At 47.5% G+C, this 24,991-nt stretch overlaps 1 protein-coding gene across 1 annotated transcript in view; it reads left to right on the top strand.

Annotated features, from left to right (window-relative positions):
• Positions 1-24,991, top strand: part of LOC138742261 (unconventional myosin-VIIa-like) — a 187,835-nt gene that overhangs the window by 151,188 nt on the left and 11,656 nt on the right. Inside the window, exons 43-44 of the mRNA XM_069896399.1 lie at positions 4,091-4,276; positions 5,991-6,107. Coding sequence (XP_069752500.1) covers positions 4,091-4,276; positions 5,991-6,107 — 303 coding nt within the window. The remainder of the gene's footprint in view (positions 1-4,090; positions 4,277-5,990; positions 6,108-24,991) is intronic.

Below are 24,991 nucleotides of genomic sequence, written 5' to 3'. Positions count from 1 at the left end.
AGCTGTTCCTGAACCTGGTGGTGCGAGTCTTGTGGCACCTGCACCTCTTTCCTGACAGCAGCAGCGAGAACAGAGCATGTGCTGGGTGATGAGGGTCTTTGATGATTGTTGCTGATCTCTAATGGCAGTGTCCCCTGTAGATGTTCTTGATAGTGGGGAGGGTTTTGCCTGTAATGTCCTGGGCTGTGTCCATTACCTTTTGGAGGGCTTTACTCTCCAGGGTATCTGTGTCCCCATACCAGACTGTGATGCAGCCAGCACATCTTTAGACACTCCTTGACTCGAGATCATGAAGTGTAGCATCCCTATGTGGCTCATTGTGACAGGACTCTAGGGGTAGCAATACAATTCCTTGCAGGGCTGTCCTCTCCACTTCACAGGGAGTTGTTCCATTCGTGCATTCTGATCCACTGTCTGTTCTTTAACATGTTGGTGGGGTTTTACTTCATCTCAGTGTTGCCTTCAGAGCAAATCCCATCACCTTACTGTATCAATGTATTACACAGACCAGGAAGGTACACTCCCATTTTGACACATCCTAACGCAGAGATTCCCTACATTCGACAAATTCTCCCCACTTTCTCTCCAACTGACACTAACCTGGTCTCTCCCTTTCCCAGTTCTGATGAAAGGCTGCAGACCTGAAACAAAGAACACAGAACAGTACAGCACAGGAACTGGCCCATCAACCCATTTGTCAGCCCTGAACACAATGCCCAAATTATACTAAATCTCTGCTGCCTGCATGTGATCCAAATCCCTTTATTCCCTGCATAATCATGTATCTGGCTGGAAGTCTAATAAATACTACTACAGGTATTGTGTCTGCTTCCACTACTACCCTGGCAGCCCATTCCAGGAGCCCACCACTCTCTGTGTAAAGTTAAAAAAAACTTGCTCTACATATCTCCTTTAAACTACCCCATCCTCACTTTAAATATGTCCTTGTCATGTTGGGAAGAGTATCGGGTTTGGTGTGTTCACAGAAAGATAAGTCTAGACACAAGTGTTACAATCACCCATAACTTTAATTAACACACGGGAGACAAACAGGGGAGAACATTAAACAGTACTTGATCCTTATTTCATTTAAGCAATGATATAGATATTCACCTTGGACCTAGATTGGACTCCAACAACGGTAAACCTATACTCGACCAGCTCACTCATTACAAACAGGGGGAAAAAATACAAATGCTGGAGAAACTCAACAGGTCAAACACTGCCTTTATGTAGCAATGGTGAAGATACATCACCAATGTTTCAGGCTTAAGCCCTTCAAGGTTTGGGGGAACATGAGAGATGTCCAAATAGAAGGGGAGTGGTGAGGGTGGGAGATGATAGGTTGGGGGGGACACCACAGGAGGGTGAGGGGGGGAGGAGTCTAGACTAGGTGGAGAGAGAAAGGAAGTGGGAACTGGAACAACTAGTTAAAGGCGGGGGGGGTGGCGGATTAGTGGAATGCAGTGAACAAAATGTTCATGCCCTGGGGTTGGATGGTGTCCAGACAAAAAATGAGATGTTGTTCCTCCAATCTGTGGGTGGTCAGGGTGGGGTAGTGCGAAAGGTCGTAGACAGACATGAGGTTGAAAATGTGACTCAGAATTGAAATGGTTGGCTATGGGGAAGTTGCTTTTGTTGTGGATGGAGAGGAGGTGCTGGGTGAAGCAATCTCCTAATCTGTGACCAGTCTCTCCAATGTACAGAAGTGCCACAGAGGGTGCACCGGATGCAGTAATTGAGTTCTTTGGAGGTACAGGTGAAGTGTTGTTTCACCTGAAAGGTCTCTTTGGGACCTCGGACCGTGGTGAAGGAGGAGGTGTGGGTGCACACACCACAGTGGAAGGTGCAAGGGGGGGCAATGGGTGGGGAGGGAAGAGTGCACAAGGGAGTCACGGAGGGAGCAGTCCCTACAGAAGGCTGAGAGAGGAGGAGAAGGAAAAATGTGTCTGGTGGTAGGGTCCTGTAGTACGTCCCGGAAATTCCAGCGGATAATGTGTTGATGCGGAAGCTGGTGGGATGGTAGTTGAGGACGAGGGGGATTCTGTGTTTATTGTTTCTAAGGGTGGGGGGCTAGGGCAGATGACCGGGGAATGGAGGAGATGCAGGTGAGGGCCGAGTTAATAGTGGTGGAGGGAAAGCCACGTTCATGGAAGAAGGCAGACATTTCAGAAGCTCTGGACCAGAAGACCTCATCTTGGGAGCAGATGTGGCGAAGATGGAGAAATTGAGAGAAGGGGATGGAGTCCTTGCAGGGGACAGGGTGTGAGGACGAGTAGTCCAGGTAGTTGTGGGAGTTAAAGGGTTTGTAATAAACGTCAGTGGAGAGTCTGTCTCCTGAGATGGAGACAGGGAGATCCAGAAAAGGGAGAGTGTGATCAGAGATGGACCAAGTGAGTTTGAGGTCCGGCTGGAAATTGACAGTGAAATTGATGAAATTGACGAGCTCATCAAGGGTGCATGCAGCCACCCTGATGTAGTTGTCGATGTACTGGAGGAAGAATTGGGGGTTCTTGCCTGTGTAGGCTTGAAGCACGTTTTGCTCCACAAAACCCACAAACAGGCAGGCATAGCTGGGACCTATGTGGGGACCCATTGCTATTCCTGTAATCTGGAGGTAGTGGGAAGAGTTAAAGGAAAAATTGTTAAGGGTGAGGGCATGTTCTGCCAGGCGGAGAAGGGTGGTGGTGGAGGGTGACTGCTCAGGTCCGAGGTCCAGAAAAAAGCAAAGTGCTTTCTGTGTGGGGAATGGAGGTGTAAAGGGATTGGACATCCATCATGAAGATGAGGCTGTCCGGTTTGGGGAATCTGAAGTCTTGGAGGAGGTGGAGGGTGCATAAGGTTTCACGGATGTAGGTGGGGAGAGATTGAACTAGGGGAGAATTGGCGTGACCTCAGACCTGAACAGTCACCTTCCACCACCACCCTTCTCTGCCTGGCAGAACTTGTCCTCACCCTTAACAATTTTTCCTTTAACTCATCCCACTACCTCCAGATTTAAGGAGTAGCCATGGGTACCTACCTGGGTCCCAACTATGCCTTCCTGTTTGTGGGATTTGTAGAGAAAAACATGCTACAAGCCTACACAGGCTTGTCCACAGTAGGGACCTGGCATGGAGTGATGTCCAGGACTTCGACCACGAGACAGAGAGAGAATGTGCTGTGTGTTGGTGTTATGTAGTGTGTTAATCTATGCTTCTAGCCAATAATGACCCTAGGTGATTTAAATTAGCCAACGGCAAGGTGTGCACTAATGGGTGGCCAGAGTCCAACCTTGATTGACAGGTGATATGACTTCCGAATAAGTTTCAGATGGGGAGGACACATGATCAACCGTAATACACACATTCCAGACAGGCAGGATGGCCATGTTTCCTCCACTCACAACAGTCCTCTCCATAAAGCCATGCAGACTTCCTGTAATCCAACCATGTCTTTCCAAATGTGTATAAATCCTATATCAAGTAGCCTCTCCAATGGCTTCCTGGCCACTGGTCTGTAATTTCCTGGATTATCTATATTTCCCTTATTGAACAAAAGAACAATGTTGGCTATTCTCAATTCCTCCAGGGCCTTACCTATTGCTAGTGAGGACACTAAGATCTTTGTTAAAGCCCTGAAATCTCCTCTTGCCTCTTTCAATAAGCTGGGAGATACATACATATATATATATATATATATATATGTGTGTGTGTGCGTGTGTGTGTGTGTATGTGTGTGTGTGCCATCCAATCCTGGGAAGTTGTCCACTTTAATGTTTTAAAAAACCCAGCTCCACCTCTTTCTTAAACTCACAATCTCCTAACACATTATCATTCTCCACACTGCAATCACTGAACTCATCTCCTTCTTGGGGAACAAGGATGAAAATATTCATTTGGCACCTCGCCAACTTCTTTCCACTCCAAGCATCAATTGCCTCCTTTCGGCCCTATCCCTCCCCTGTCATCCTCGTGTTTTCACATGCATGAAACAACATGGGAAACATTGACCATTTCTCTTTCCACAGATGCTGCCCGACCTGCTGAATGTTTCCAGCATTTATTGCTTTAAAGTGATATTCTGACTCTCCCTTTTGCTCAATCCCAAGGAGCTTCCAAAGTACCTGCGGGGTTACTACACATGCACCAAGGAAGATGCCATCCAAATTGGGGCGTTCATCTACAAGGTGAAGTTCAACAGTGACAAATCTCAGTTCATCAACATTCCAAAGCTGCTGAAAGATCTGGTACCTCAGGATATGCTTCGGATGATGTCACCTGAGGAGTGGAAGAAGGTATTTAAGGAGTTTATTATACTTTGGTATAGAACATTGAAGATGACTGCGCAGTACAGGCCCCTTCCACCAATGATGTTTTACAAATCTATGTAAACCTCCTCCACAACAAACTAGCACTTCCCTACTTCAAACCCATAGCCCTCTATTTTTCTTGCAGCCACATGCCTGTCTAAGAGTCTTTTGAATGTCCCCATTGTACCATCCTCCACCACTACCCCCAGCAATGCATTCCAGGCATCCCACTGCTCTCTGAGTGGAAAAAAAAACTTACCTGTGACATCTCTAAACTTTCCTCTACTCATCTTAAACAGATATCCTCTGGTGTTTGCTATTGGCACCCCAGGAAAAGGTCTCCACCCTATCTAGGCCTCTCATACTGTAATCTATATTCCTCTATTAAGTCACCCCTCATCCTTTGTTGCTCCAAAGGGAAAACCCCTAGCTTTGTCAACCTTATTTCACATGACAAGTTTCCCCATCGAGGGAACATCCTGCTAAATCTACTCTGCAACCTTTCTTAAACTTCTACGTCCTTCCTGAAATGAATACTAGCGTGGTTTAACCAGAGTTTCATAGTTACAACATTTCACAGTTCTTGAGTTCAATCCCTCTACCAAAGATGGTCAACAGCCCATAAACAATGAATCATTAAACCTGCTTTAGCAGACTTTTTGCCTTCGGGGGAACATAACGTGGGAAACTGCTGGAGTTACTCAATGGGTCAAGAAGCATCTGTGGAGGGGAAAGGAATTGTCTGGCTCCTGTTGTCACCCTCCACCTCTTCTCTTTACTCTTGCCGTCTCCTCTCTCCACCCTGACTCCTGATGCAGGTTTTCAACCCGAACTGTCGACAAGTCCTTCCTCTCCCCAATGGATGCTGTCCAACCCCGCTAATTCCTCCAGCTTAGACATTTTGAGATTAATATTTAACTTAACTTAGCCCCCTCCTAATTCTAAGTACGTGCATGTGTGTGTGTTCAAGATGGTTCTTTTTCACTGTCCATTCATTTATAGTTCAGTTCTCCAAGTTCACTGGTATGAGCAGTTTTCAGTGCTGTGCACAGAATTAAACAGGCATTACATTCAACAGGCTCTGGTGCCTTAACTTAAGTTGTTACCAGACAGCTGGGTGCAGAGAGAGGTTAGTTGTTCATTGGACGTGCAAACTGATTTAATTCAATCAGCAACCGAAATGTCTTTCCGAAGAAACGTGCCTTCTTCCAGGTTACCGCAAAGAGTTCTTCTTTTCTCCTATTTCAGGAGAAACACTACAGGGATTTTGAACAGGCTGAACTCAGATCTCAAAACCTGTCTTGAAATGGGGTCCTTTCGCCGGCCTTTCACTGACTGCGGCAGCCTTTTATTTCTCTCTCTCCTTTTTGTGTCAGTTTCTATTTCAGTCTCTGTCTTTGTTTTTGAAATGTGATGTTTGCTTGTGAAAAGTGAACGACACTAACTAATCTTATTCCTCCTTTTTAAACATAGATTTTATTAACTTAGTCTGTTACAGATCAAACGTGCCTTTACTCTAATGTTGAGTAGGTACCACCGGAGTCTGGGTCATACCAGATCTAATCAATTATTGGGGAAATTTTTACATACAATAAGAATACCATGAATATCCCCAGTGTGTAATGTGCATGCATCAGGAAACCAGCATCCCTGTTGTCCCTGTGCAAAATGAAGGCTCCTTGTCGGTTTCCTTCCGCAGGGTATTGTGGCTATGATCAACAAGCACGCAGGAAAGACGAGTGAGGAGGCGAAGCTGGCCTTCCTCAAGATACTGTATCATCTGCCAACATTTGGATCAGCCTTTTTTGAAGTAAAGGTAAAGAACCTCCAGGAACAGTGTTCGGTGTGCGCCTGAAGCCCCCTTGTCGAACCCAGGCTTCACATTCCCCAGGGGACACAAATTATTCTCCTCGTCTGAGTGGAAAGGGATGAGGGTGAGATCCATCAGCCAGCCTCATCCATTCTTGGCTGCCCTGCGGCAGGAGGTAACAAAAACAATCATTAAGTGTGCAAAACAAGCCCTATCTACCATCCCTAAATTCCATTTTATTCTCCCCACATTCCCATCATCTCTCCGCAGACTCAACAGAGAACTCCATCCAGATAAATATGAAGAGATGCACTTTGGAAGGTCAAACGAAGGCAGAGTATGTGGTAAATGGCAGGATCCTTAACATTGCAGACAAACAGGGTCTAGGTCTATTGATCCCTCAAGGTTATCGTGCAAGATGATAGGGTAGTTAAAAAGGCATATGATGTTGGCCTTCATTAGTTGGGAACTCTAGTTAAATCACTCTGGGACTATTCCATTCAGTCTGGTTGCCTCATTACAGGATATTGATTCTTTAGTGAAGGTGCAAAGGAGATTTATCAGAATGTTGCCTGGATTGGAATATACGGGATGTAAAGCCTGACATGTTCCGACCTCTCACCTTAAACCTAGTGAAGCACAGTAACTAACTCGAGAGGCTAAGACTGAGTCACTGATCTCCAGGCTTTTATTCACAATGGACAAGGACCTCATCCTGTAGGTGGTAATGGAGGCTTTATACAAGGTCAAAAGAGGGAGGGTCCACAGATACAGTCACAGGATGGGACAGACTGTGGGAACTCCTGATCAATTCTGGGACAGACTGTGGGAATCTAGGATCAGTAGTGGGACAGACTGTGGGAATTCTGCATCAATTCCAGAACAGACTGTGGAAACCCAGGATAAGTACTGGGACAGACTGTAGGAACTCCAGATCAATTCTGGAACATACTATGGAAACCTAGGATCAGTACTGGGATGACTGACTGTGGGAACTCCAGAACAATTCTGGAACAGATGGTAGGAGCTCCAGATCAATTCTGGGACAGGCAGTGGGAAAACAAGATCAGTACTGGACAGAATGTAGGAACTCTGGGTCAATTCTGGAACATACTGTGGGAACCTGGGATCAGTACTGGGACAGTCTGGGGAACTCCAGATGAATTCTGGTACAGACTGTGGAAACCCCAGATCAATTCGGGAACAGACTGTGGGAGCCCCGGATCAATTCTGGGACAGACTGTGGGAAACCAGAATCAGTACTTGGGCAGACTGTGGGAACCCAGGATCAAATCTGGGACAGTCTGTGGGAACCCCGGATCAATTCTTGTGCAGACTGTGGGAACCCAGGATCAGTACTGGGACAGACTGAGGGAAATCCAGATCTATTCTGGAATAGACTGAGGGAACTCCCAATCATTTCTGGGACAGACTATGGGAACTCCAGATCAATTCTGGGACAGATGGTGAGAACCAAGAATCAGTACTGGGAGAAATTGTGGGACCTCTGGATGAATTCTGGGACAAACTGTGGCAACCCATGATCAGTAAATGGGACAGACAGTGGGAACACAGAATCAGTACTAGAACAGACTGTGGGAACTCAAGTCAATGCAGGAACAGACTGTGTGAACCCAGAATCAGTACTCGGACAGACTGCAGAAACCTGGGATTATTACTAGGACAGACTGTGGGAACTCTGGATCTATTCTGGTACAGATTGTGGGAACTCAAGATCAATTCAGGAACAGACTGTGGGAACCCAGGATCAGTACTGGGACAGACTATGGGAACCCAGGATCAGTACACGGACAGACTGCGGGATCCTGGGATCAGTACTGGGACAGACTGTGGGTACCCAGAATCAGTAATGGGACAGACTGTGGTAATGCCAGATCAATTCTTGAAGAGACTGTGGGAACCCTGGATCAGTACTGGGACAGACTATGGGAACTCAAGATCAATTCAGGAACAGACCATGTGAACCCAGAATCAGTGCACGGACAGGCTGCGGGAACCTGGGATCAGTACTGGGACAGACTGCGGGAACTCTGGATTAATTCTGGTACAGATTGTTGGAATTCCAGATAAATTCTGGAACAGATTGTGGTAACCTGGGATCGATTCTAGATCAGACGGTGGGAAATCCGGATCAATTCTGGAACATCTGGTGGGAACCAAGCATCAGTACTGGGACGGACTGTGGGAACTCAAGAACAATTCAGTAACAGACTGTGGGAACTCAAGAGCAATTCAGTAACAGACTGTGGGAACACATAATCAGTCATCGGACTGACTGTGGGACACCGGAATCAGTACTGGGACAGACTGTGGGAAATCCAGATGAATTCTGGTACAGACTGTGGGAACTCTGGATCATTTCAGGGACAGACAGTGGGAGCCCTGGATCAATTCTGGGACAGACTGTGGGAAATTCGGATCAATTCTGGAAGATACGGTGGCAAACCAGCATCAGTACTAGGACAGACTGTGTGGACTCCTGATCAATTCTGGAACAGACTGTCGGAACTCTGGATCAATTCTGGAACATACTGTGAGAAACCAAGTTCAGTATTGGGAGAGAATGTGGGAAATCCAGTTCAATTCCGGTACAGACTGTGGGAACTCTGGATCAATTCTGGGAAAGACTGTGGGAGTCCCGGATCAATATTGGGACAGACTGTGGGGAAACAAGGTTCAATTCAGGAACAGACTGTGGGAACCCAAGATTAGTACTGGGACAGGCTGTTGGAACTCCAGACCAATTCTGGAACAGGCAGAATCAGTTCTGGGACAGACTGTGGGAACTCCAGATCAATTCTGGAACAGGCCGTGGACCCAAGGATCACTAGTGAGACAGACTGTTTGAACTCCGGATCAATTCTGAGACTGACAGTCAAAACCCAGAATCAGTACTGGGACAGATTGTGGGACACCGGAATCTATACTGGGACAGACTGCGGGAACACAGGATCAATACCGGGACAGACTGCCGGAACTCAGAATCCGTACTGGAACGGACTGTAGGAACTCGAGATCAATCCGGGAACAGAATGTGGGAGCCCAGAATCAGTATTCAGACAGACATCAGGAACCTGGGATCACTAGTGGGGAAGACGGTAGGAACATTGGATTAATTCTGGTACAGATTGTGGGAAATCCGGGTTAATTCTGGAACATCTGGTGGGAACCAAGCATCAATATTGCGACAGACTGTGGGAACTCCGGATCAATTCTGGAGCATACTGTCAGAACTCTGGATCAATTCTGGAACATACCGTGGGAAACCAGCATCAGTATTGGGAAATACTGTGAGAAATCCAGATGAATTCTGGTAAAGATTGTGGGAATTCTCGATCAATTCTGGGACAGACTGTTGGAACCCAGAATCACTTCTCGGACAAACTGTGGGAACCCAGATTCAGGACTTTGGACAGACTGTGGGAACCCAAGATCAGTACTTGGACAGACTGTGGGAACTCCAGATCAATTCTGGAACAGACTGTGGGATCCCCAGATCAATTCTGGGACAGACTGTGGGATCCCCAGATCAATTCTGGGACAGACTGTGGGATCCTCAGATCAATTTTTGGACAGACTGTGGGAAACCAGGATCAGTACTAGGACAGACTGTGGGATCCCTGGATCAATTCTGGGACAGACTGTGGGAACCTGGGGATCAATTCTTGTACAGACTGTAGTACTGGGACAGACTGTGAGATCTCCGGATCAAATCTGGTATAGACTCTGGGAATTCCCGATCATTTCTGGGACAGACTTAAGGAATGCAGGATCAGTACTGGGACAAACTGTGGGAATCCAGGATATCTACTGGGACAGACTGTGGGAACTCAGCATCAATTCAGGGTCAGACTGTGGAAACCCTGCATCAATTCTGGAACAGACTGTAGGAACCCAGATTCAGGACTGGGACAGACTGTAGGAAACCAGAAACAGTACTTGGGCAGACTGTGGGAACCCATGATCAAATCTGGGACAGTCTGTGGGAACCCCGGATCAATTCTTGTGCAGACTGGATTGTGCATTCTTGCCCAGGATCAGTACTGGGACAGACTGAGGGAAATCTAGATCTATTCTGGAATAGACTGAGGGAACTCCCAATCATTTCTGGGACAGACTGTGGGAACCCAGATTCAGGAGTGGGACAGACTGTGGGAACTCCAGATCAATTCTGGGACAGACTGTCGGAACCCAGAATCACTTCTGGGATAGACTGTTGGAACTCCAGATCAATTCTGGGACAGCTGGTGGGAACCAAGAATCAGTACTGGGAGAAATTGTGGGACCTCTGGATGAATTCTGGAACAGATTGTGGGAACCCAGGATTTGTACTGGGACAGACTGCGGCAACCCACGATCAGTAATGGGACAGACAGTGGGAACCCAGATTTTGGACTTGGAGAAACTGTGGGAACACCAGATCAATTCTGGGACCAATTGTCAGAACCCAGAATCAGTTTGGGGACAGACTGTGGGAACCCAGAATCAGTAATGCGAGAAACTAATGGGAACACTGGTTGAATTCTGGAATAGACTGTGGGAACTCAGTATCAGTACTCGGACAGACTTTGGGAAATCCTGATCAATTCTGGAACAGACTGTGGGAACCCAGAATCAGTACTGGGATAGACTGTGGGAACCCAGGATCTGTACTCGGACAGACTGTGGGAACCCAGGGTCAGTAGTGGGTCAGACTGTGGAAACTCTGGATAAACCTGGAATATTCTGTGGGAACCCAACAGACTGTGGGAACTCCAAATCAATTCTGGAACCGACTCGAGGAACTCCCGATAAATTCTGGGACAGACTGTGGAAAGCCAGTATCAGTATTGGAAAAGAATGTGTGAACCCAGAATCAATTCTGGAACAGACTGTGGGAACTCCGGGTCAATTCTGCAACAGACCCTGGGAACTGCAGATCAATTCTGGGACAGACTGTGGGAGCCCCGGATCAATTCTTCAACAGACTGTTTGAAACCAGGATCAGTACTGGGACAGACTGTGGGAACTCTGGATCTATTCTGGTACAGATTCTGGGAACTCGAGTCCAATATAGGAACAGACTATGGGAACACTGGATCAGTATTGGATAGACTATGGGAAACCAGGATCAGTACTGGGACAGACTGTGGAAACCTGAATCAGTAACGGGATAGACTGTGGTAACTCGAGATCAATCCTGGAACAGATGGTGGGAACCCATCATCAGTACTGGGACAGACTATGGGAACCCAGGATCAATTCTGGGCCAGACTGTGGAAACACTGGATCAATTCTGGAACAGACTGAGGGAAGCCATCATCGGTACTGGGACAGACTGTGGGAACCCAGGATCAGTACTTGGACAGACTGTGGGAACACAAGATCAATTCTGGAACAGACTGTGGGATCCCCAGATCAATTCTGGGACAGACTGTGGGATCCCCAGATCAATTCTGGGACAGACTGTGGGATCCCCAGATCAATTCTGGGACAGAATGTGGGGTCCCCGGATCAATTCTAGGACAGACTGTGGGATCCCCAGATCAATTTAAGGACAGACTGTGGGATCCTCAGATCAATTTTTGGACAGACTGTGGGAAACTAGGATCAGTACTAGGACAGACTGTGGGATCCCCAGATCAATTCTGGGACAGACTGTTGGAACCCAGAATCACTTCTCGGACAAACTGTGGGAACCCAGATTCAGGACATGGATAGACTGTGGGAACCCATGATCAGTACTTGGACAGACTGTGGGAACTCCAGATCAATTCTGGAACAGACTGTGAGAACCCAGAATCAGGACTGGGACAGACTGTGGGAACTCTGGATCAATCCTGGAACAGACTTTTAGAACCCAGAATCAGTTGGTGACAGACTATGGGAACCTAGGTTCAGGACTTAGACAGACTGTGGGAACTCCGGATCAATTCTGGAACAGACTGTTGGAACCCAGAATCATTTCTGGGACAAACTGTGGGAACTCAGGATCAATTCTGGGACAGACTGTGGGAAGCCAGAATCAGTTATGCAAGAAACTAATGGGAACACTGGATGAATTCTGGAATATACTGTGGGAACCCTGGATCAGTACTGGGACAGATTGTGGGAACTCCAGATCAATTCTTGAACAGACTGTGGGAACCCAACATCAGTACTGGGACAGACTGTGGAAATCCAGTATCAATAATGGGACAGACTGTCGGAACCCAGATCAATTCTGGGACAGAATGTGGGAACACCCGATCAATTCTTGTACAAACTGTGTTAACTCTGGATCAGTACTGGCACAGAATGTGGGAACTATGGATCAATCTGGAATATTCTGTGGGAACCCAGGATCAGTACTGGGACAGACTGTGCGAACTCCCGATCAATTATGGAACAGAATCTCAGAACTCCAGATTAATTCTGGGACAGAATGTGGGAACACCCGATCAATTCCTGTACAGACTGTGTTAACTCTGGATCAGTAATGGCAGAGAATGTGGGAACTCTGGATCAATCTGGAATATTCTGTGGGAACCCAACAGGCTGTGGGAACTCCAGATCAATTCTGGAACTGACTCAAGGAACTCATGATAAATTCTGGGACAGACTGTGGGAAGCCAGAATCAGTACTGGGACAGACTGTGTGAACCCAGAATCAATTCTGGAACAGGCGGTTGGAACTTTGGATCAATTCTGGAACATACTGTGGAAAACCTTGATCAGTACTGGGACAGACTGTGGGAAATCCAGATGAATTCTGGTACAGACTGTGGGAAGTCCGGATCTATTCTGGGACAGACCGAGGGAGCCCCAAATCAATTCTCAGACAGAGTGTGGGAGCCCCAGATTAATTCAGTTATGGACTGTGGGAACCCAGCATCAGTACTGGGACAGACTGTGGGAACCCAACATCAGAACTGGGATAGACTGTGCGAACTCCAGATCAATTCTGGAACAGACTGTGGGAACTCAAGATCAGTACTGGGACAGACTGTGGGAACCCAGATTCAGGACATTGACAGACTGTGGGAACTCCAGATGAATTCTGGGACAGACTGTCAGAACCCAGAATGAGTTCAGGGACATATTTTGTGAACGCAAATTCAGTACTGGGACAGTCTGTGGCAACCCAGAATCAGTAATGCGAGAAACTAATGGGAACACTGGATGAATTCTGGAATAGATTGTGGGAACTCAGGATCAGTACTCGGACAGACTGTGGGGACTCCAGATCAATTCTGGAACAGACTGTTAGAACCCAACATCAGTACAGCGATAGACTGCGGGAACTCTGGATCAATTCTGGAACAGATGGTGGGAACACAGATTCCGGTCTTCGACAGTCTGTGGGAACTCCACATCAATTCTGGGACAGACTGTTGGAACCCAGAATCACTTCTCGGACAAAATGTGGGAACCCAGATTCAGGACTTGGATAGACTGTGGGAACCCAGGATCAGTACTTGGACAGATCAATTCTGGAACAGACTGTGGGATCCCCAGATCAATTCTGGGAAAGACTGTGGGATCCTCAGATCAATTTTTGGACAGACTGTGGGAAACCAGGATCAGAACTAGGTCAGACTGTGGGATCTGTGGATCAATTCTGGGACAGACTGTGGGAACCTGGGGATCTATTCTTGTACAGACTGTAGTACTGGGACAGACTGTGAGATCTCCGGATCAAATCTGGTATAGACTCTGGGAATTCCCGATCATATCTGGCACAGACTTAAGGAATGCAGGATCAGTACTGGGACAAACTGTGGGAACCTAGGATATGTACTGGGACAGACTGTGGGAACTGAGTATCAATTCTGGGCCAGACTGTGGAAACCCTACATCAATTCTGGAACAGACTGTGGGAACCCAGCATCAGTAATGGAACAGACTGTGGGAACTCTGGATCAATTCTGGAACACACGGTGGGAACACAGATTCCGGTCTTGGACAGACTGTGGGAACTCCACATCAATTCTGGGACAGACTGTTGGAACCCAGAATCACTTCTCGGACAAACTGTGGGAACCCAGATTCAGGACTTGGATAGACTGTGGGAACCCATGATCAGTACTTGGACAGACTGTGGGTACTCCAGATCAATTCTGGAACAGACTGTGGGAACCCAGAATCAGGACTGGGACAGACTGTGGGAACTCTGGATCAATCCTGGAACAGACTTTTAGAACCCAGAATCAGTTGGCAATAGACTATGGGAACCTAGATTCAGGATGTAGACAGACTGTGGGAACTCCGGATCAATTCTGGAACAGACTGTTGGAACCCGGAATCACTTCTGGGACAAACTGTGGGAACTCAGGATAAATTCTGGGACAGACTGTGGGAAGCCAGAATCAGTAATGCGAGAAACTAATGGGAACACTGGATGAATTCTGGAATAGATTGTGGGAACTCAGGATCAGTACTTGGACAGACTGTGGGGACTCCAGATCAATTCTGGAACAGACTGTTTGAACCCAACATCAGTACAGCGATAGACTGCGGGAACCCAGAATCAGTAATGCGAGACACTAATGGGAAACCTGGATGAATTCTGGAATAGACTGTGGGAGTCGGAACCCAGAATTATTTCTGGGACAAACTGTGGGAACTCAGGATCAGTACTGGGACAGTATGTGGGAACCCAGAATCAGTAATGCGAGACACTAATGGGAAACCTGGATGAATTCTGGAATAGACTGTGGGAACTCAGGATCAGTATTCGGACAGACTGTGGGGACTCCAGATCAATTCTGGAACAGACTGTTGGAACCCAACATCAGTACAGCGATAGACTGCGGGAACCCAGAATCAGTAATGCTAGACACTAATGGGAACACTGGATGAATTCTGGAATAGACTGTGGGAGTCGGAACCCAGAATTATTTCTGGGACAAACTGTGGGAACTCAGGATCAGTACTGGGACAGTATGTGGGAACCCAGAATCAGTAATGCGAGACACTAATGGGAAACCTGGATGAATTCTGGAATAGACTGTGGGAGTCGGAACCCAGAATTATTTCTGGGACAAACTGTGGGAACTCAGGATCAGTACTGGGACAGTATGTGGGAACCCAGAATCAGTAATGCGAGACACTAATGGGAAACCTGGATGAATTCTGGAATAGACTGTGGGAACTCAGGATCAGTATTCGGACAGACTGTGGGGACTCCAGATCAATTCTGGAACAGACTGTTGGAACCCAACATCAGTACAGCGATAGACTGTGGAAACCCAGAATCAGTAAAGCAAGACACTAATGGGAACACAGAATGAATTCCTAAACAGACTGTTGGATCCCAACATCCGTACAGCGATAGACTGTGGGAACCCAGCATCAGTAATGGGACAGATTTTGGGAACTCCTGATTAATTCTGGAACAGACTGTGGGAAACCAGTATCAGTACTGGGACAGACTGTGGGAACCCAGAATCAGTACTGGGACAGACTGTGGGAACCCAGGGTCAATTCTGGAAGAGACTGAGGGAACCCATCTTCAGTTCTGGGAAAGTCTGTGGGAACTCAGAATCAGTAATGCGAGAAACTAATGGGAACACTGGATGAATTCTGGAATAGACTGTGGGAACTCAGTATTAGTACTTGGACAGACTGTGGGGATGCCAGATCAATTCTGGAACAGACTGTGGCAAACCCAACATCAGTACTGCGACAGGCTGTGGAAACCCAGCTTCAGTAATTGGACAGACTTTGGGAACTCCAGATCAATTCTGGAACAGACTGTTAGAACCCAGGATCAGTACTGGGACAGACTGTGGGAACCCAGAATCAGTACTGGGACAGACTGTGGGAACCCTGAATCAGTAATGGGATAGACTGTGGTAACTCGAGATCAATCCTGGAACACATGGAGGGAATCCATCATCAGTACTGAGACAGACTATGGGAACCCAGGATCAATTCTGGGCCAGACTGTGGAAACCCTGGATCAATTCTGGAACAGACTGAGGGAACCCATCATCAGTACTGGGACAGACTGTGGGAACCCAGATTCTGGACTTGGAGAAACTGGGAACTCCAGATCAATTCTGGGATCAACTGTCAGAACCCAGAATCAGTTTGGGGACAGACTGTGGGAACAAAGGAATCAGTACTGGGACAGACTGTGGGAACAAAGGAATCAGTACTGGGACAGACTGCAGGAACTCAAGATCAGTACTGGGACAGACTGTGGGAACCCAGAATCAGAACTTTGGCACACTGTGTGAACTGCAGATCAATTCTGGGACAGACTGTCAGAACCCAGAATCAGTTCGGGGACAGACTGTGGGAACCCAAATTCAGTACTGGGACAGTCTGTGTCAACCCAGAATCAGTAATGCAAGAAACTAATGGGAACACTAGATGAATTCTTGAATAGACTGTGGGAGTCGGAACCCAGAATTATTTCTGGGACAAACTGTGGGAACTCAGGATCAGTACTGGGACAGTATGTGTGAACCCAGAATCAATTCTGGAACAGACTGTGGGAACTCCAGATCAATTCTTGGACAGACTGTGGGAACCCAGGATCAGTACTGGGTCAGACTGTGGGAACTTGAGATCAATTCAGGGCCAGACTGAGCGAACCCAAAATCAGTACTTGGACAGACTGCTGAAACCTGGGAAAATTACTGGGTCAGACTGTGGGAACCCTGGATATATTCTGGTACAGATTCTGGGAACTCGAGATCAATATAGGAACAGACTATGGGAACACAGGATCAGTACTGGATAGACAATTGGAACCCAGGATCAGTACTTGGACAGACTGTGGTAACCCTGAATCAGTAATGTGATAGACTGTGGTAACTCGAGATCAATCCTGGAACAGATGGTGGGAACCCTTCATCAGTACTGGGACACACAATGGGAACCCAGGATCAATTCTGAGCCAGACTGTGGAAACACTGGATCAATTCTGGAACAGACTGAGGGAACCCATCCTCAGTACTGGGACAGACTGTGGGAACCCAGATTTTGGACTTGGAGGAACTGTGGGAACTCCAGATCAATTCTGGGACCTACTGTCAGAACCCAGAATCAGTTTGGGGACAGACTGTGGAAACCCAGAATCAGAACTGGGATAGACTGTGGGGATGCCAGATCAATTCTGGAACAGACTGTGGGAACCCAACATCAGTACTGCAACAGACTATGGGAACCCAGCATCAATTCTGGGCCAGACTGTGGGATCCCTGGATCAATTCTGGAACAGACTGTGGGAACCTGGGGATCAATTCTTGTACAGACTGTAGTACCAGGACAGACTGTGAGATCTCCGGATCAAATCTGGTATAGACTCTGGGTATTCCCGATCATTTCTGGGACAGAATTAAGGAATGCAGGATCAGTATTGGGACAGACTGTGGGAACCCAGGATATGTACTGGGACAGACTGTGAGAACTCAGTATCAATTCTGGGCTAGACTGTGGAAACCCTGCATCAATTCTGGAACAGTCTGTGGGAACCCAGATTCAGGACTGGGACAGACTGTAGGAAACCAGAAACAGTACTTGGGCAGACTGTGGGAACCCATGATCAAATCTGGGACAGTCTGTGGGAACCCCGGATCAATTCTTGTGCAGACTGGATTGTGCATTCTTGCCCAGGATCAGTACTGGGACAGACTGAGGGAAATCTAGATCTATTCTGGAATAGACTGAGGGAACTCCCAATCATTTCTGGGACAGACTGTGGGAACCCAGATTCAGGAGTGGGACAGACTGTGGGAACTCCAGATCAATTCTGGGACAGACTGTCGGAACCCAGAATCACTTCTGGGATAGACTGCTGGAACTCCAGATCAATTCTGGGACAGCTGGTGGGAACCAAGAATCAGTACTGGGAGAAATTGTGGGACCTCTGGATGAATTCTGGAACAGATTGTGGGAACCCAGGATTTGTACTGGGACAGACTGCGGCAACCCACGATCAGTAATGGGACAGACAGTGGGAACCCAGATTTTGGACTTGGAGAAACTGTGGGAACACCAGATCAATTCTGGGACCAATTGTCAGAACCCAGAATCAGTTTGGGGACAGACTGTGGGAACCCAGAATCAGTAATGCGAGAAACTAATGGGAACACTGGTTGAATTCTGGAATAGACTGTGGGAACTCAGTATCAGTACTCGGACAGACTTTGGGAAATCCTGATCAATTCTGGAACAGACTGTGGGAACCCAGAATCAGTACTGGGATAGACTGTGGGAACCCAGGATCTGTACTCGGACAGACTGTGGGAACCCAGGGTCAGTAGTGGGTCAGACTGTGGAAACTCTGGATAAACCTGGAATATTCTGTGGGAACCCAACAGACTGTGGGAACTCCAAATCAATTCTGGAACCGACTCGAGGAACTCCCGATAAATTCTGGGACAGACTGTGGAAAGCCAGTATCAGTATTGGAAAAGAATGTGTGAACCCAGAATCAATTCTGGAACAGACTGTGGGAACTCCGGGTCAATTCTGCAACAGACCCTGGGAACTGCAGATCAATTCTGGGACAGACTGTGGGAGCCCCGGATCAATTCTTCAACAGACTGTTTGAAACCAGGATCAGTACTGGGACAGACTGTGGGAACTCTGGATCTATTCTGGTACAGATTCTGGGAACTCGAGTCCAATATAGGAACAGACTATGGGAACACTGGATCAGTATTGGATAGACTATGGGAAACCAGGATCAGTACTGGGACAGACTGTGGAAACCTGAATCAGTAACGGGATAGACTGTGGTAACTCGAGATCAATCCTGGAACAGATGGTGGGAACCCATCATCAGTACTGGGACAGACTATGGGAACCCAGGATCAATTCTGGGCCAGACTGTGGAAACACTGGATCAATTCTGGAACAGACTGAGGGAAGCCATCATCGGTACTGGGACAGACTGTGGGAACCCAGATTCGGGACTTGGAGAAACTGTGGGAACTCCAGATCAATTCTGGAACTGACTCAAGGAACTCCTGATAAATTCTGGGACAGACTGTGTGAACCCAGATTTGGGACTTGGAAAAACTGTGGGAACTCCAGATCAATTCTGGAACTGACTCAAGGAACTCCTGATAAATTCTGTTACAGACTGTGGGAAGCCAGAATCAGTACTGGAACAGAATGTGTGAACCCAGAATCAATTCTGGGACAGACGGTTGGAACTTTGGATCAATTCTGGAACATACTGTGGTAAACCTTGATCAGTACTGGGACAGACTGTGGGAAATCCAGGTGAATTCTTTTACAGACTGTGGGAAGTCTGGATCTATTCTGGGACAGACCGAGGGAGCCCCAAATCAATTCTCGGACAGAATGTGGGAGCCCCAGATCAATTCAGGGACAGACTGTGGGAACCCAGCATCAGTACTGGGACAGACTGTGGGAAACCAGGATCTGTACTGGGACAGACTGTGGTAACCCTGAATCAGTCATGGGATAGACTGTGGTAAATCGAGATCAATCCTGGAACAAATAGTGGGAACCCATCATCAGTACTGCAACAGACTATGGGAACCCAGCATCAATTCTGGGCCAGACTGTGGGATCCCTGGATCAATTCTGGAACAGACTGTGGGAACCCAGATTCAGGACTGGGACAGACTGTAGGAAACCAGAAACAGTACTTGGGCAGACTGTGGGAACCCATGATCAAATCTGGGACAGTCTGTGGGAACCCCGGATCAATTCTTGTGCAGACTGTGGGAGCCCAGGATCAGTACTGGGACAGACTGAGGGAAATCTAAATCTATTCTGGAATAGACTGAGGGAACTCCCAATCATTTCTGGGACAGACTGTGGGAACCCAGATTCAGGAGTGGGACAGACTGTGGGAACTCCAGATCAATTCTGGGACAGACTGTCGGAACCCAGAATCACTTCTGGGTTAGACTGCTGGAACTCCAGATCAATTCTGGGACAGCTGGTGGGAACCATGAATCAGTACTGGGAGAAATTGTGGGACCTCTGGATGAATTCTGGAACAGATTGCGGGAACCCAGGATTTGTACTGGGACAGACTGCGGCAACCCACGATCAGTAATGGGACAGACAGTGGGAACACAGAATCAGTACTAGAGTAGACTGTGGGAACTCGAGTCAATTCAGGAACAGGCTGTGTGAACCCAGAATCAGTACTCGGACAGACTGAGGAAACCTGGGATTATTACTAGGACAGACTGCGGGAACCCAGGATCAGTACTGGGACAGACTATGGGAACCCAGGATCAGTACACGGACAGACTGCGGGATCCTGTGATCAGTAATGGGACAGCCTGTGGGTACCCAGAATCAGTGATGGGACAGACAGTGGTAACTCCAGATCAATTTTTGAAGAGATTGTGGGAACCCTAGATCAGTACTGGGACAGACTGTGGGAACTCAAGATCAATTCAGGAACAGACCGTGGGAACCCAGAATCAGTGCACAGACAGACTGCGGGAACCTGGGATCAGTACTGGGACAGACTGCGGGAACTCTGGATTAATTCTGGTACAGATTGTCGGAATTCCAGATAAATGCTGGAACAGATTGTGGTAACCCAGGATCAATTCTGGAACAAACGGTGGGAAATCTGGATCAATTCTGGAACATCTGGTGGGAACCAAGCATCAGTACTGGGACGGACTGTGGGAACTTGAAAACAATTCAGTAACAGACTGTGGGAACTCAAGAACAATTCAGTAACAGACTGTGGGAACCCAGAATCAGTCATCAGACAGACTTTGGGACACCGGAATCAGTACTGGGACAGACTGTGGGAAATCCAGATGAATTCTGGTACAGACTGTGGGAACTCGGGATCAATTCTGGGAGAGACAGTGGGAGCCCCGGATCAATTCTGGGACAGACTGTGGGAACCCTAGATCAATTCAGGAACAGTCTGTGGGAAATTCGGATCAATTCTGGAACATGCAGTTCCAACCCAGCATCAGTACAAGAACAGACTGTGTGGACTCCAGATCAATTCTGGAACAGACTGTCAGAACTCTGGATCAATTCTGGAACATGCTGTGAGAAACCAGGGTCAGTATTGGGAGAGAATGTGGGAAATCCAGATCAATTCTGGTACAGACTGTGGGAACTCTGGATCAATTCTGGGAAAGACTGTGGGAGTCCAGGATCAATATTGGGACAGCCTGTGGGGAAACCAGGATCAATTCAGGAACAGACTGTGGGAACCCAAGATCAGTACTGGGACAGGCTGTTGGAACTCCAGATCAATTCTGGTACAGTCTGTGGGAACGCAGAATCAGTTCTGGGACAGATTGTGGGAACTGCAGATCAATTCTGGAACAGGTCGTGGACCCAAGGATCACTAGTGAGACAGACTGTTTGAACTCCGGATCAATTCTGAGACTGACAGTCAAACCCCAGTATCAGTACTGGGACAGAATGTGGGACACCGGAATCTGTACTGGGACAGACTGCGGGAACCCAGGATCAATACCGGGACAGACTGCCGGAACTCAGAATCCATACTGGAACAGACTGTGGGAACTCAAGATCAATTCAGGAATAGAATGTGGGAACCCAAAATCAGTATTCGGACAGACATCAGGAACCTGGGATCAATACTGCGGAAGACTGTGGGAACATTGGATTAATTCTGGTACAGATTGTGGGAAATCTGGGTTAATTCTGGAACATCCGGTGGGAACCAAGCATCAGTACTGGGACAGACTGTGGGAACTCCGGATAAATTCTGGAGCATACTGTCAGAACTCTGGATCAATTCTGGAACATACTGTGGGAAACCAGGATCAGTATTGGGAAAAACTGTGAGAAATCCAGATGAATTCTGGTAAAGATTGTGGGAACTCTCGATCAATTCTGGGACAGACTTTCAGATCCCTGGAGCAATTCTGGGACAGAATGTGGGATCCCCGGATCAATTCTGGGACAGAATGTGGGATCCCCAGATCAATTTTTGGACAGACTGTGGGAAACCAGGATCAGTACTAGGACAGACTGTGGGATCCCTGGATCAATTCTGGGACAGACTGTGGGATCCTGGGGATCAATTCTTGTACAGAGTGTAGTACTGGGACAGACTGTGAGATCTCCGGATCAAATCTGGTATAGACTCTGGGAATTCCCGATCATTTCTGGGACAGACTTAAGGAATGCAGGATCAGTACTGGGACAAACTGTGGGAACCCAGGATATGTACTGGGACAGATTGTGGGAACTCAGTATCAATTCGGGCCAGACTGTGGAAACCCTGCATCAATTCTGGAACAGACTGTGGGAACCCAGATTCAGGACTGGGACAGACTTTCGAACTCCAGATCAATTCTGGGACAGACTGTCAGAAACCAGAGTCAAGTCGGGGACAGACTGTGGGAACTCCAGATCAATTCTGGTACATACTGTTGAAAACCAGAATCACTTCTGGGAAAGACTGTGGGAACTCCGGATCAATTCTGGGGCAGTCTGTGGGAACCAAGATCAGTACTTGGGTAGTTGTGGGAACCCAAGATCAATTCTGGGACAGACTGTGGGAACCCAGAATCAGTAATGTGAGAAACTAATGGGAATACTGGATGAATTCTGGAACAGGATCAGTACTCGGACAGACAATGCGAACTCCAGATCAATTCTGGAACTTACTGTGGGAACCCAGCATCAGTAATGGGACAGACTGTGGGAACTCTGGATCAATTCTGGAACAGACTGCGGGAACCCAGATTCCGGTCTTGGACAGACTGTGGGAACTCCACATCAATTCTGGGACAGACTGTTGGAACCCAGAATCACTTCTCGGACAAACTGTGGGAACCCAGATTCAGGACTTGGACAGACTGTGGGAACCCAGGATCAGTACTTGGACAGACTGTTGGAACTCCAGATCCGTTCTGGAACAGACTGTGGGAACCCAGAATCAGGACTGGGACAGTCCGTGGGAACTCTGGACCAATCCTGAAACAAACTTTTAGAACCCAGAATCAGTTGGCGACAGACTATGGGAACCCAGATTCAGGACTTAGACAGACTGTGGGAACTCCGGATCAATTCTGGAACAGACTGTTGGAACCCAGAATCACTTCTGGGACAAACTGTGGGAACTCAGGATCAATTCTGGGACAGACTGTGGGAAGCCAGAATCAGTAATGCGAGAAACTAATGTGAACACTGGGTGAATTCTGGAATATACTGCGGGAACCCAGGATCAGTACTGGGACAGATTGTGGGAACACCAGATCAATTCTGGAACAGACTGTGGGAACCCAACATCAGCAATGGGACAGACTGTGGAAATCCAGGATCAGTAATGGGACAGACTGTCGGAACCCAGATCAATTCTAGGACAGAATGTGGGAACACCCGATCAATTCTTGTACAAACTGTGTTAACTCTGAATCAGTACTGGCACAGAATGTGGGAACACTGGATCAATCTAGAATATTCTGTGGGAACCCAGGATCAGTACTGGGACAGACTGTGCGAACTCCGGATCAATTATGGAACAGAATCTCGGAACTCCATATTAATTCTGGGACAGAATGTGGAAACACCCGATCAATTCTTGTACAGACTGGGTTAACTCTGGATCAGTAATGGCACAGAATGTGGGAACTCTGGATCAATCTGGAATATTCTGTGGGAACCCAACAGACTGTGGGAACTCCAGATCAATTCTGGAACTGACTCACGGAACTCCTGATAAATTCTGGGACAGACTGTGGGAAGACAGAATCAGTACTGGGACAGAATGTGTGAACCCAGAATCAATTCTGGAACAGACGGTTGGAACTTTGGATCAATTCTGGAACATACTGTGAGAAACCTTGATCAGTACTGGGACAGACTGTGGGAAATCCAGATGAATTCTGGTACAGACTGTGGGAAGTCCGGATCTATTCTGGGACAGACCGAGGGAGCCCCAAATCAATTCTCGGACAGAGTGTTGGAGCCCCAGATCAATTCAGGGACAGACTGTGGGAACCCAGCATCAGTACTGGGACAGGCTGTGGGAACCCAGGATCTGTACTGGGACAGACTGCAGGAACCCAGGATCAGCACTGGGACATACTGTGGGAACCCAACATCAGAACTGGGAAAGACTGTGGGAACTGCAGATCAATTCTGGAACAGACTGTGGGAACTCAAGATCAATACTGGGACAGACTGTGGGAACCCAGATTCAGGCATTTGACAGACTGTGAGAACTCCAGATCAATTCTGTGACAGACTGTCAGAACCCAGAATCAGTTCGGGGACAGACTGTGGGAACCCAAATTCAGTACTGGGACAGTCTGTGGCAACCCAGAATCAGTAATGCGAGAAACTAATGGGAACACTGGATGAATTCTGGAATAGACTGTGGGAGTCGGAACCCAGAATTATTTCTGGGACAAACTGTGGGAACTCAGGATCAGTACTGGGACAGTATGTGGGAACCCAGAATCAGTAATGCGAGAAACTAATGGGAACACTGGATGAATTCTGGAATAGATTGTGGGAACTCAGGATCAGTACTTGGACAGACAGTGGGGACTCCAGATCAATTCTGGAACAGACTGTGGGAACCCAACATCAGTACAGCGATAGACTGTGGAAACCCAGAATCAGTAAAGCAAGACACTAAAGGGAACACAGAATGAATTCTGGAATAGACTGTGGGAACTCAGTATCAGTACTCGGACAGACTGTGGGGACTCCAGATCAATTCTGGAACAGACTGTTGGAACCCAACATCCGTACAGCGATAGACTGTGGGAACCCAGCATCAGTAATGGGACAGACTGTTGGGACTCCGGATCAATTCTGGGACAGACTGCTGGAACACAGGATCAGTACTGGGATGGACTGTGGGAAACCAGAATTAGTACTGGGAAAAACTGTGGGAACTTCAGATCAATTCTGGAACAGTTAGTGGGAATCCAGGATCAGTACTG

Source organism: Narcine bancroftii, chromosome 9 (assembly GCF_036971445.1).
Source record: "Narcine bancroftii isolate sNarBan1 chromosome 9, sNarBan1.hap1, whole genome shotgun sequence".
NCBI classification, from domain to species: domain Eukaryota; kingdom Metazoa; phylum Chordata; class Chondrichthyes; order Torpediniformes; family Narcinidae; genus Narcine; species Narcine bancroftii.
This window is presented reverse-complemented; position numbering and strand designations above follow the sequence as displayed.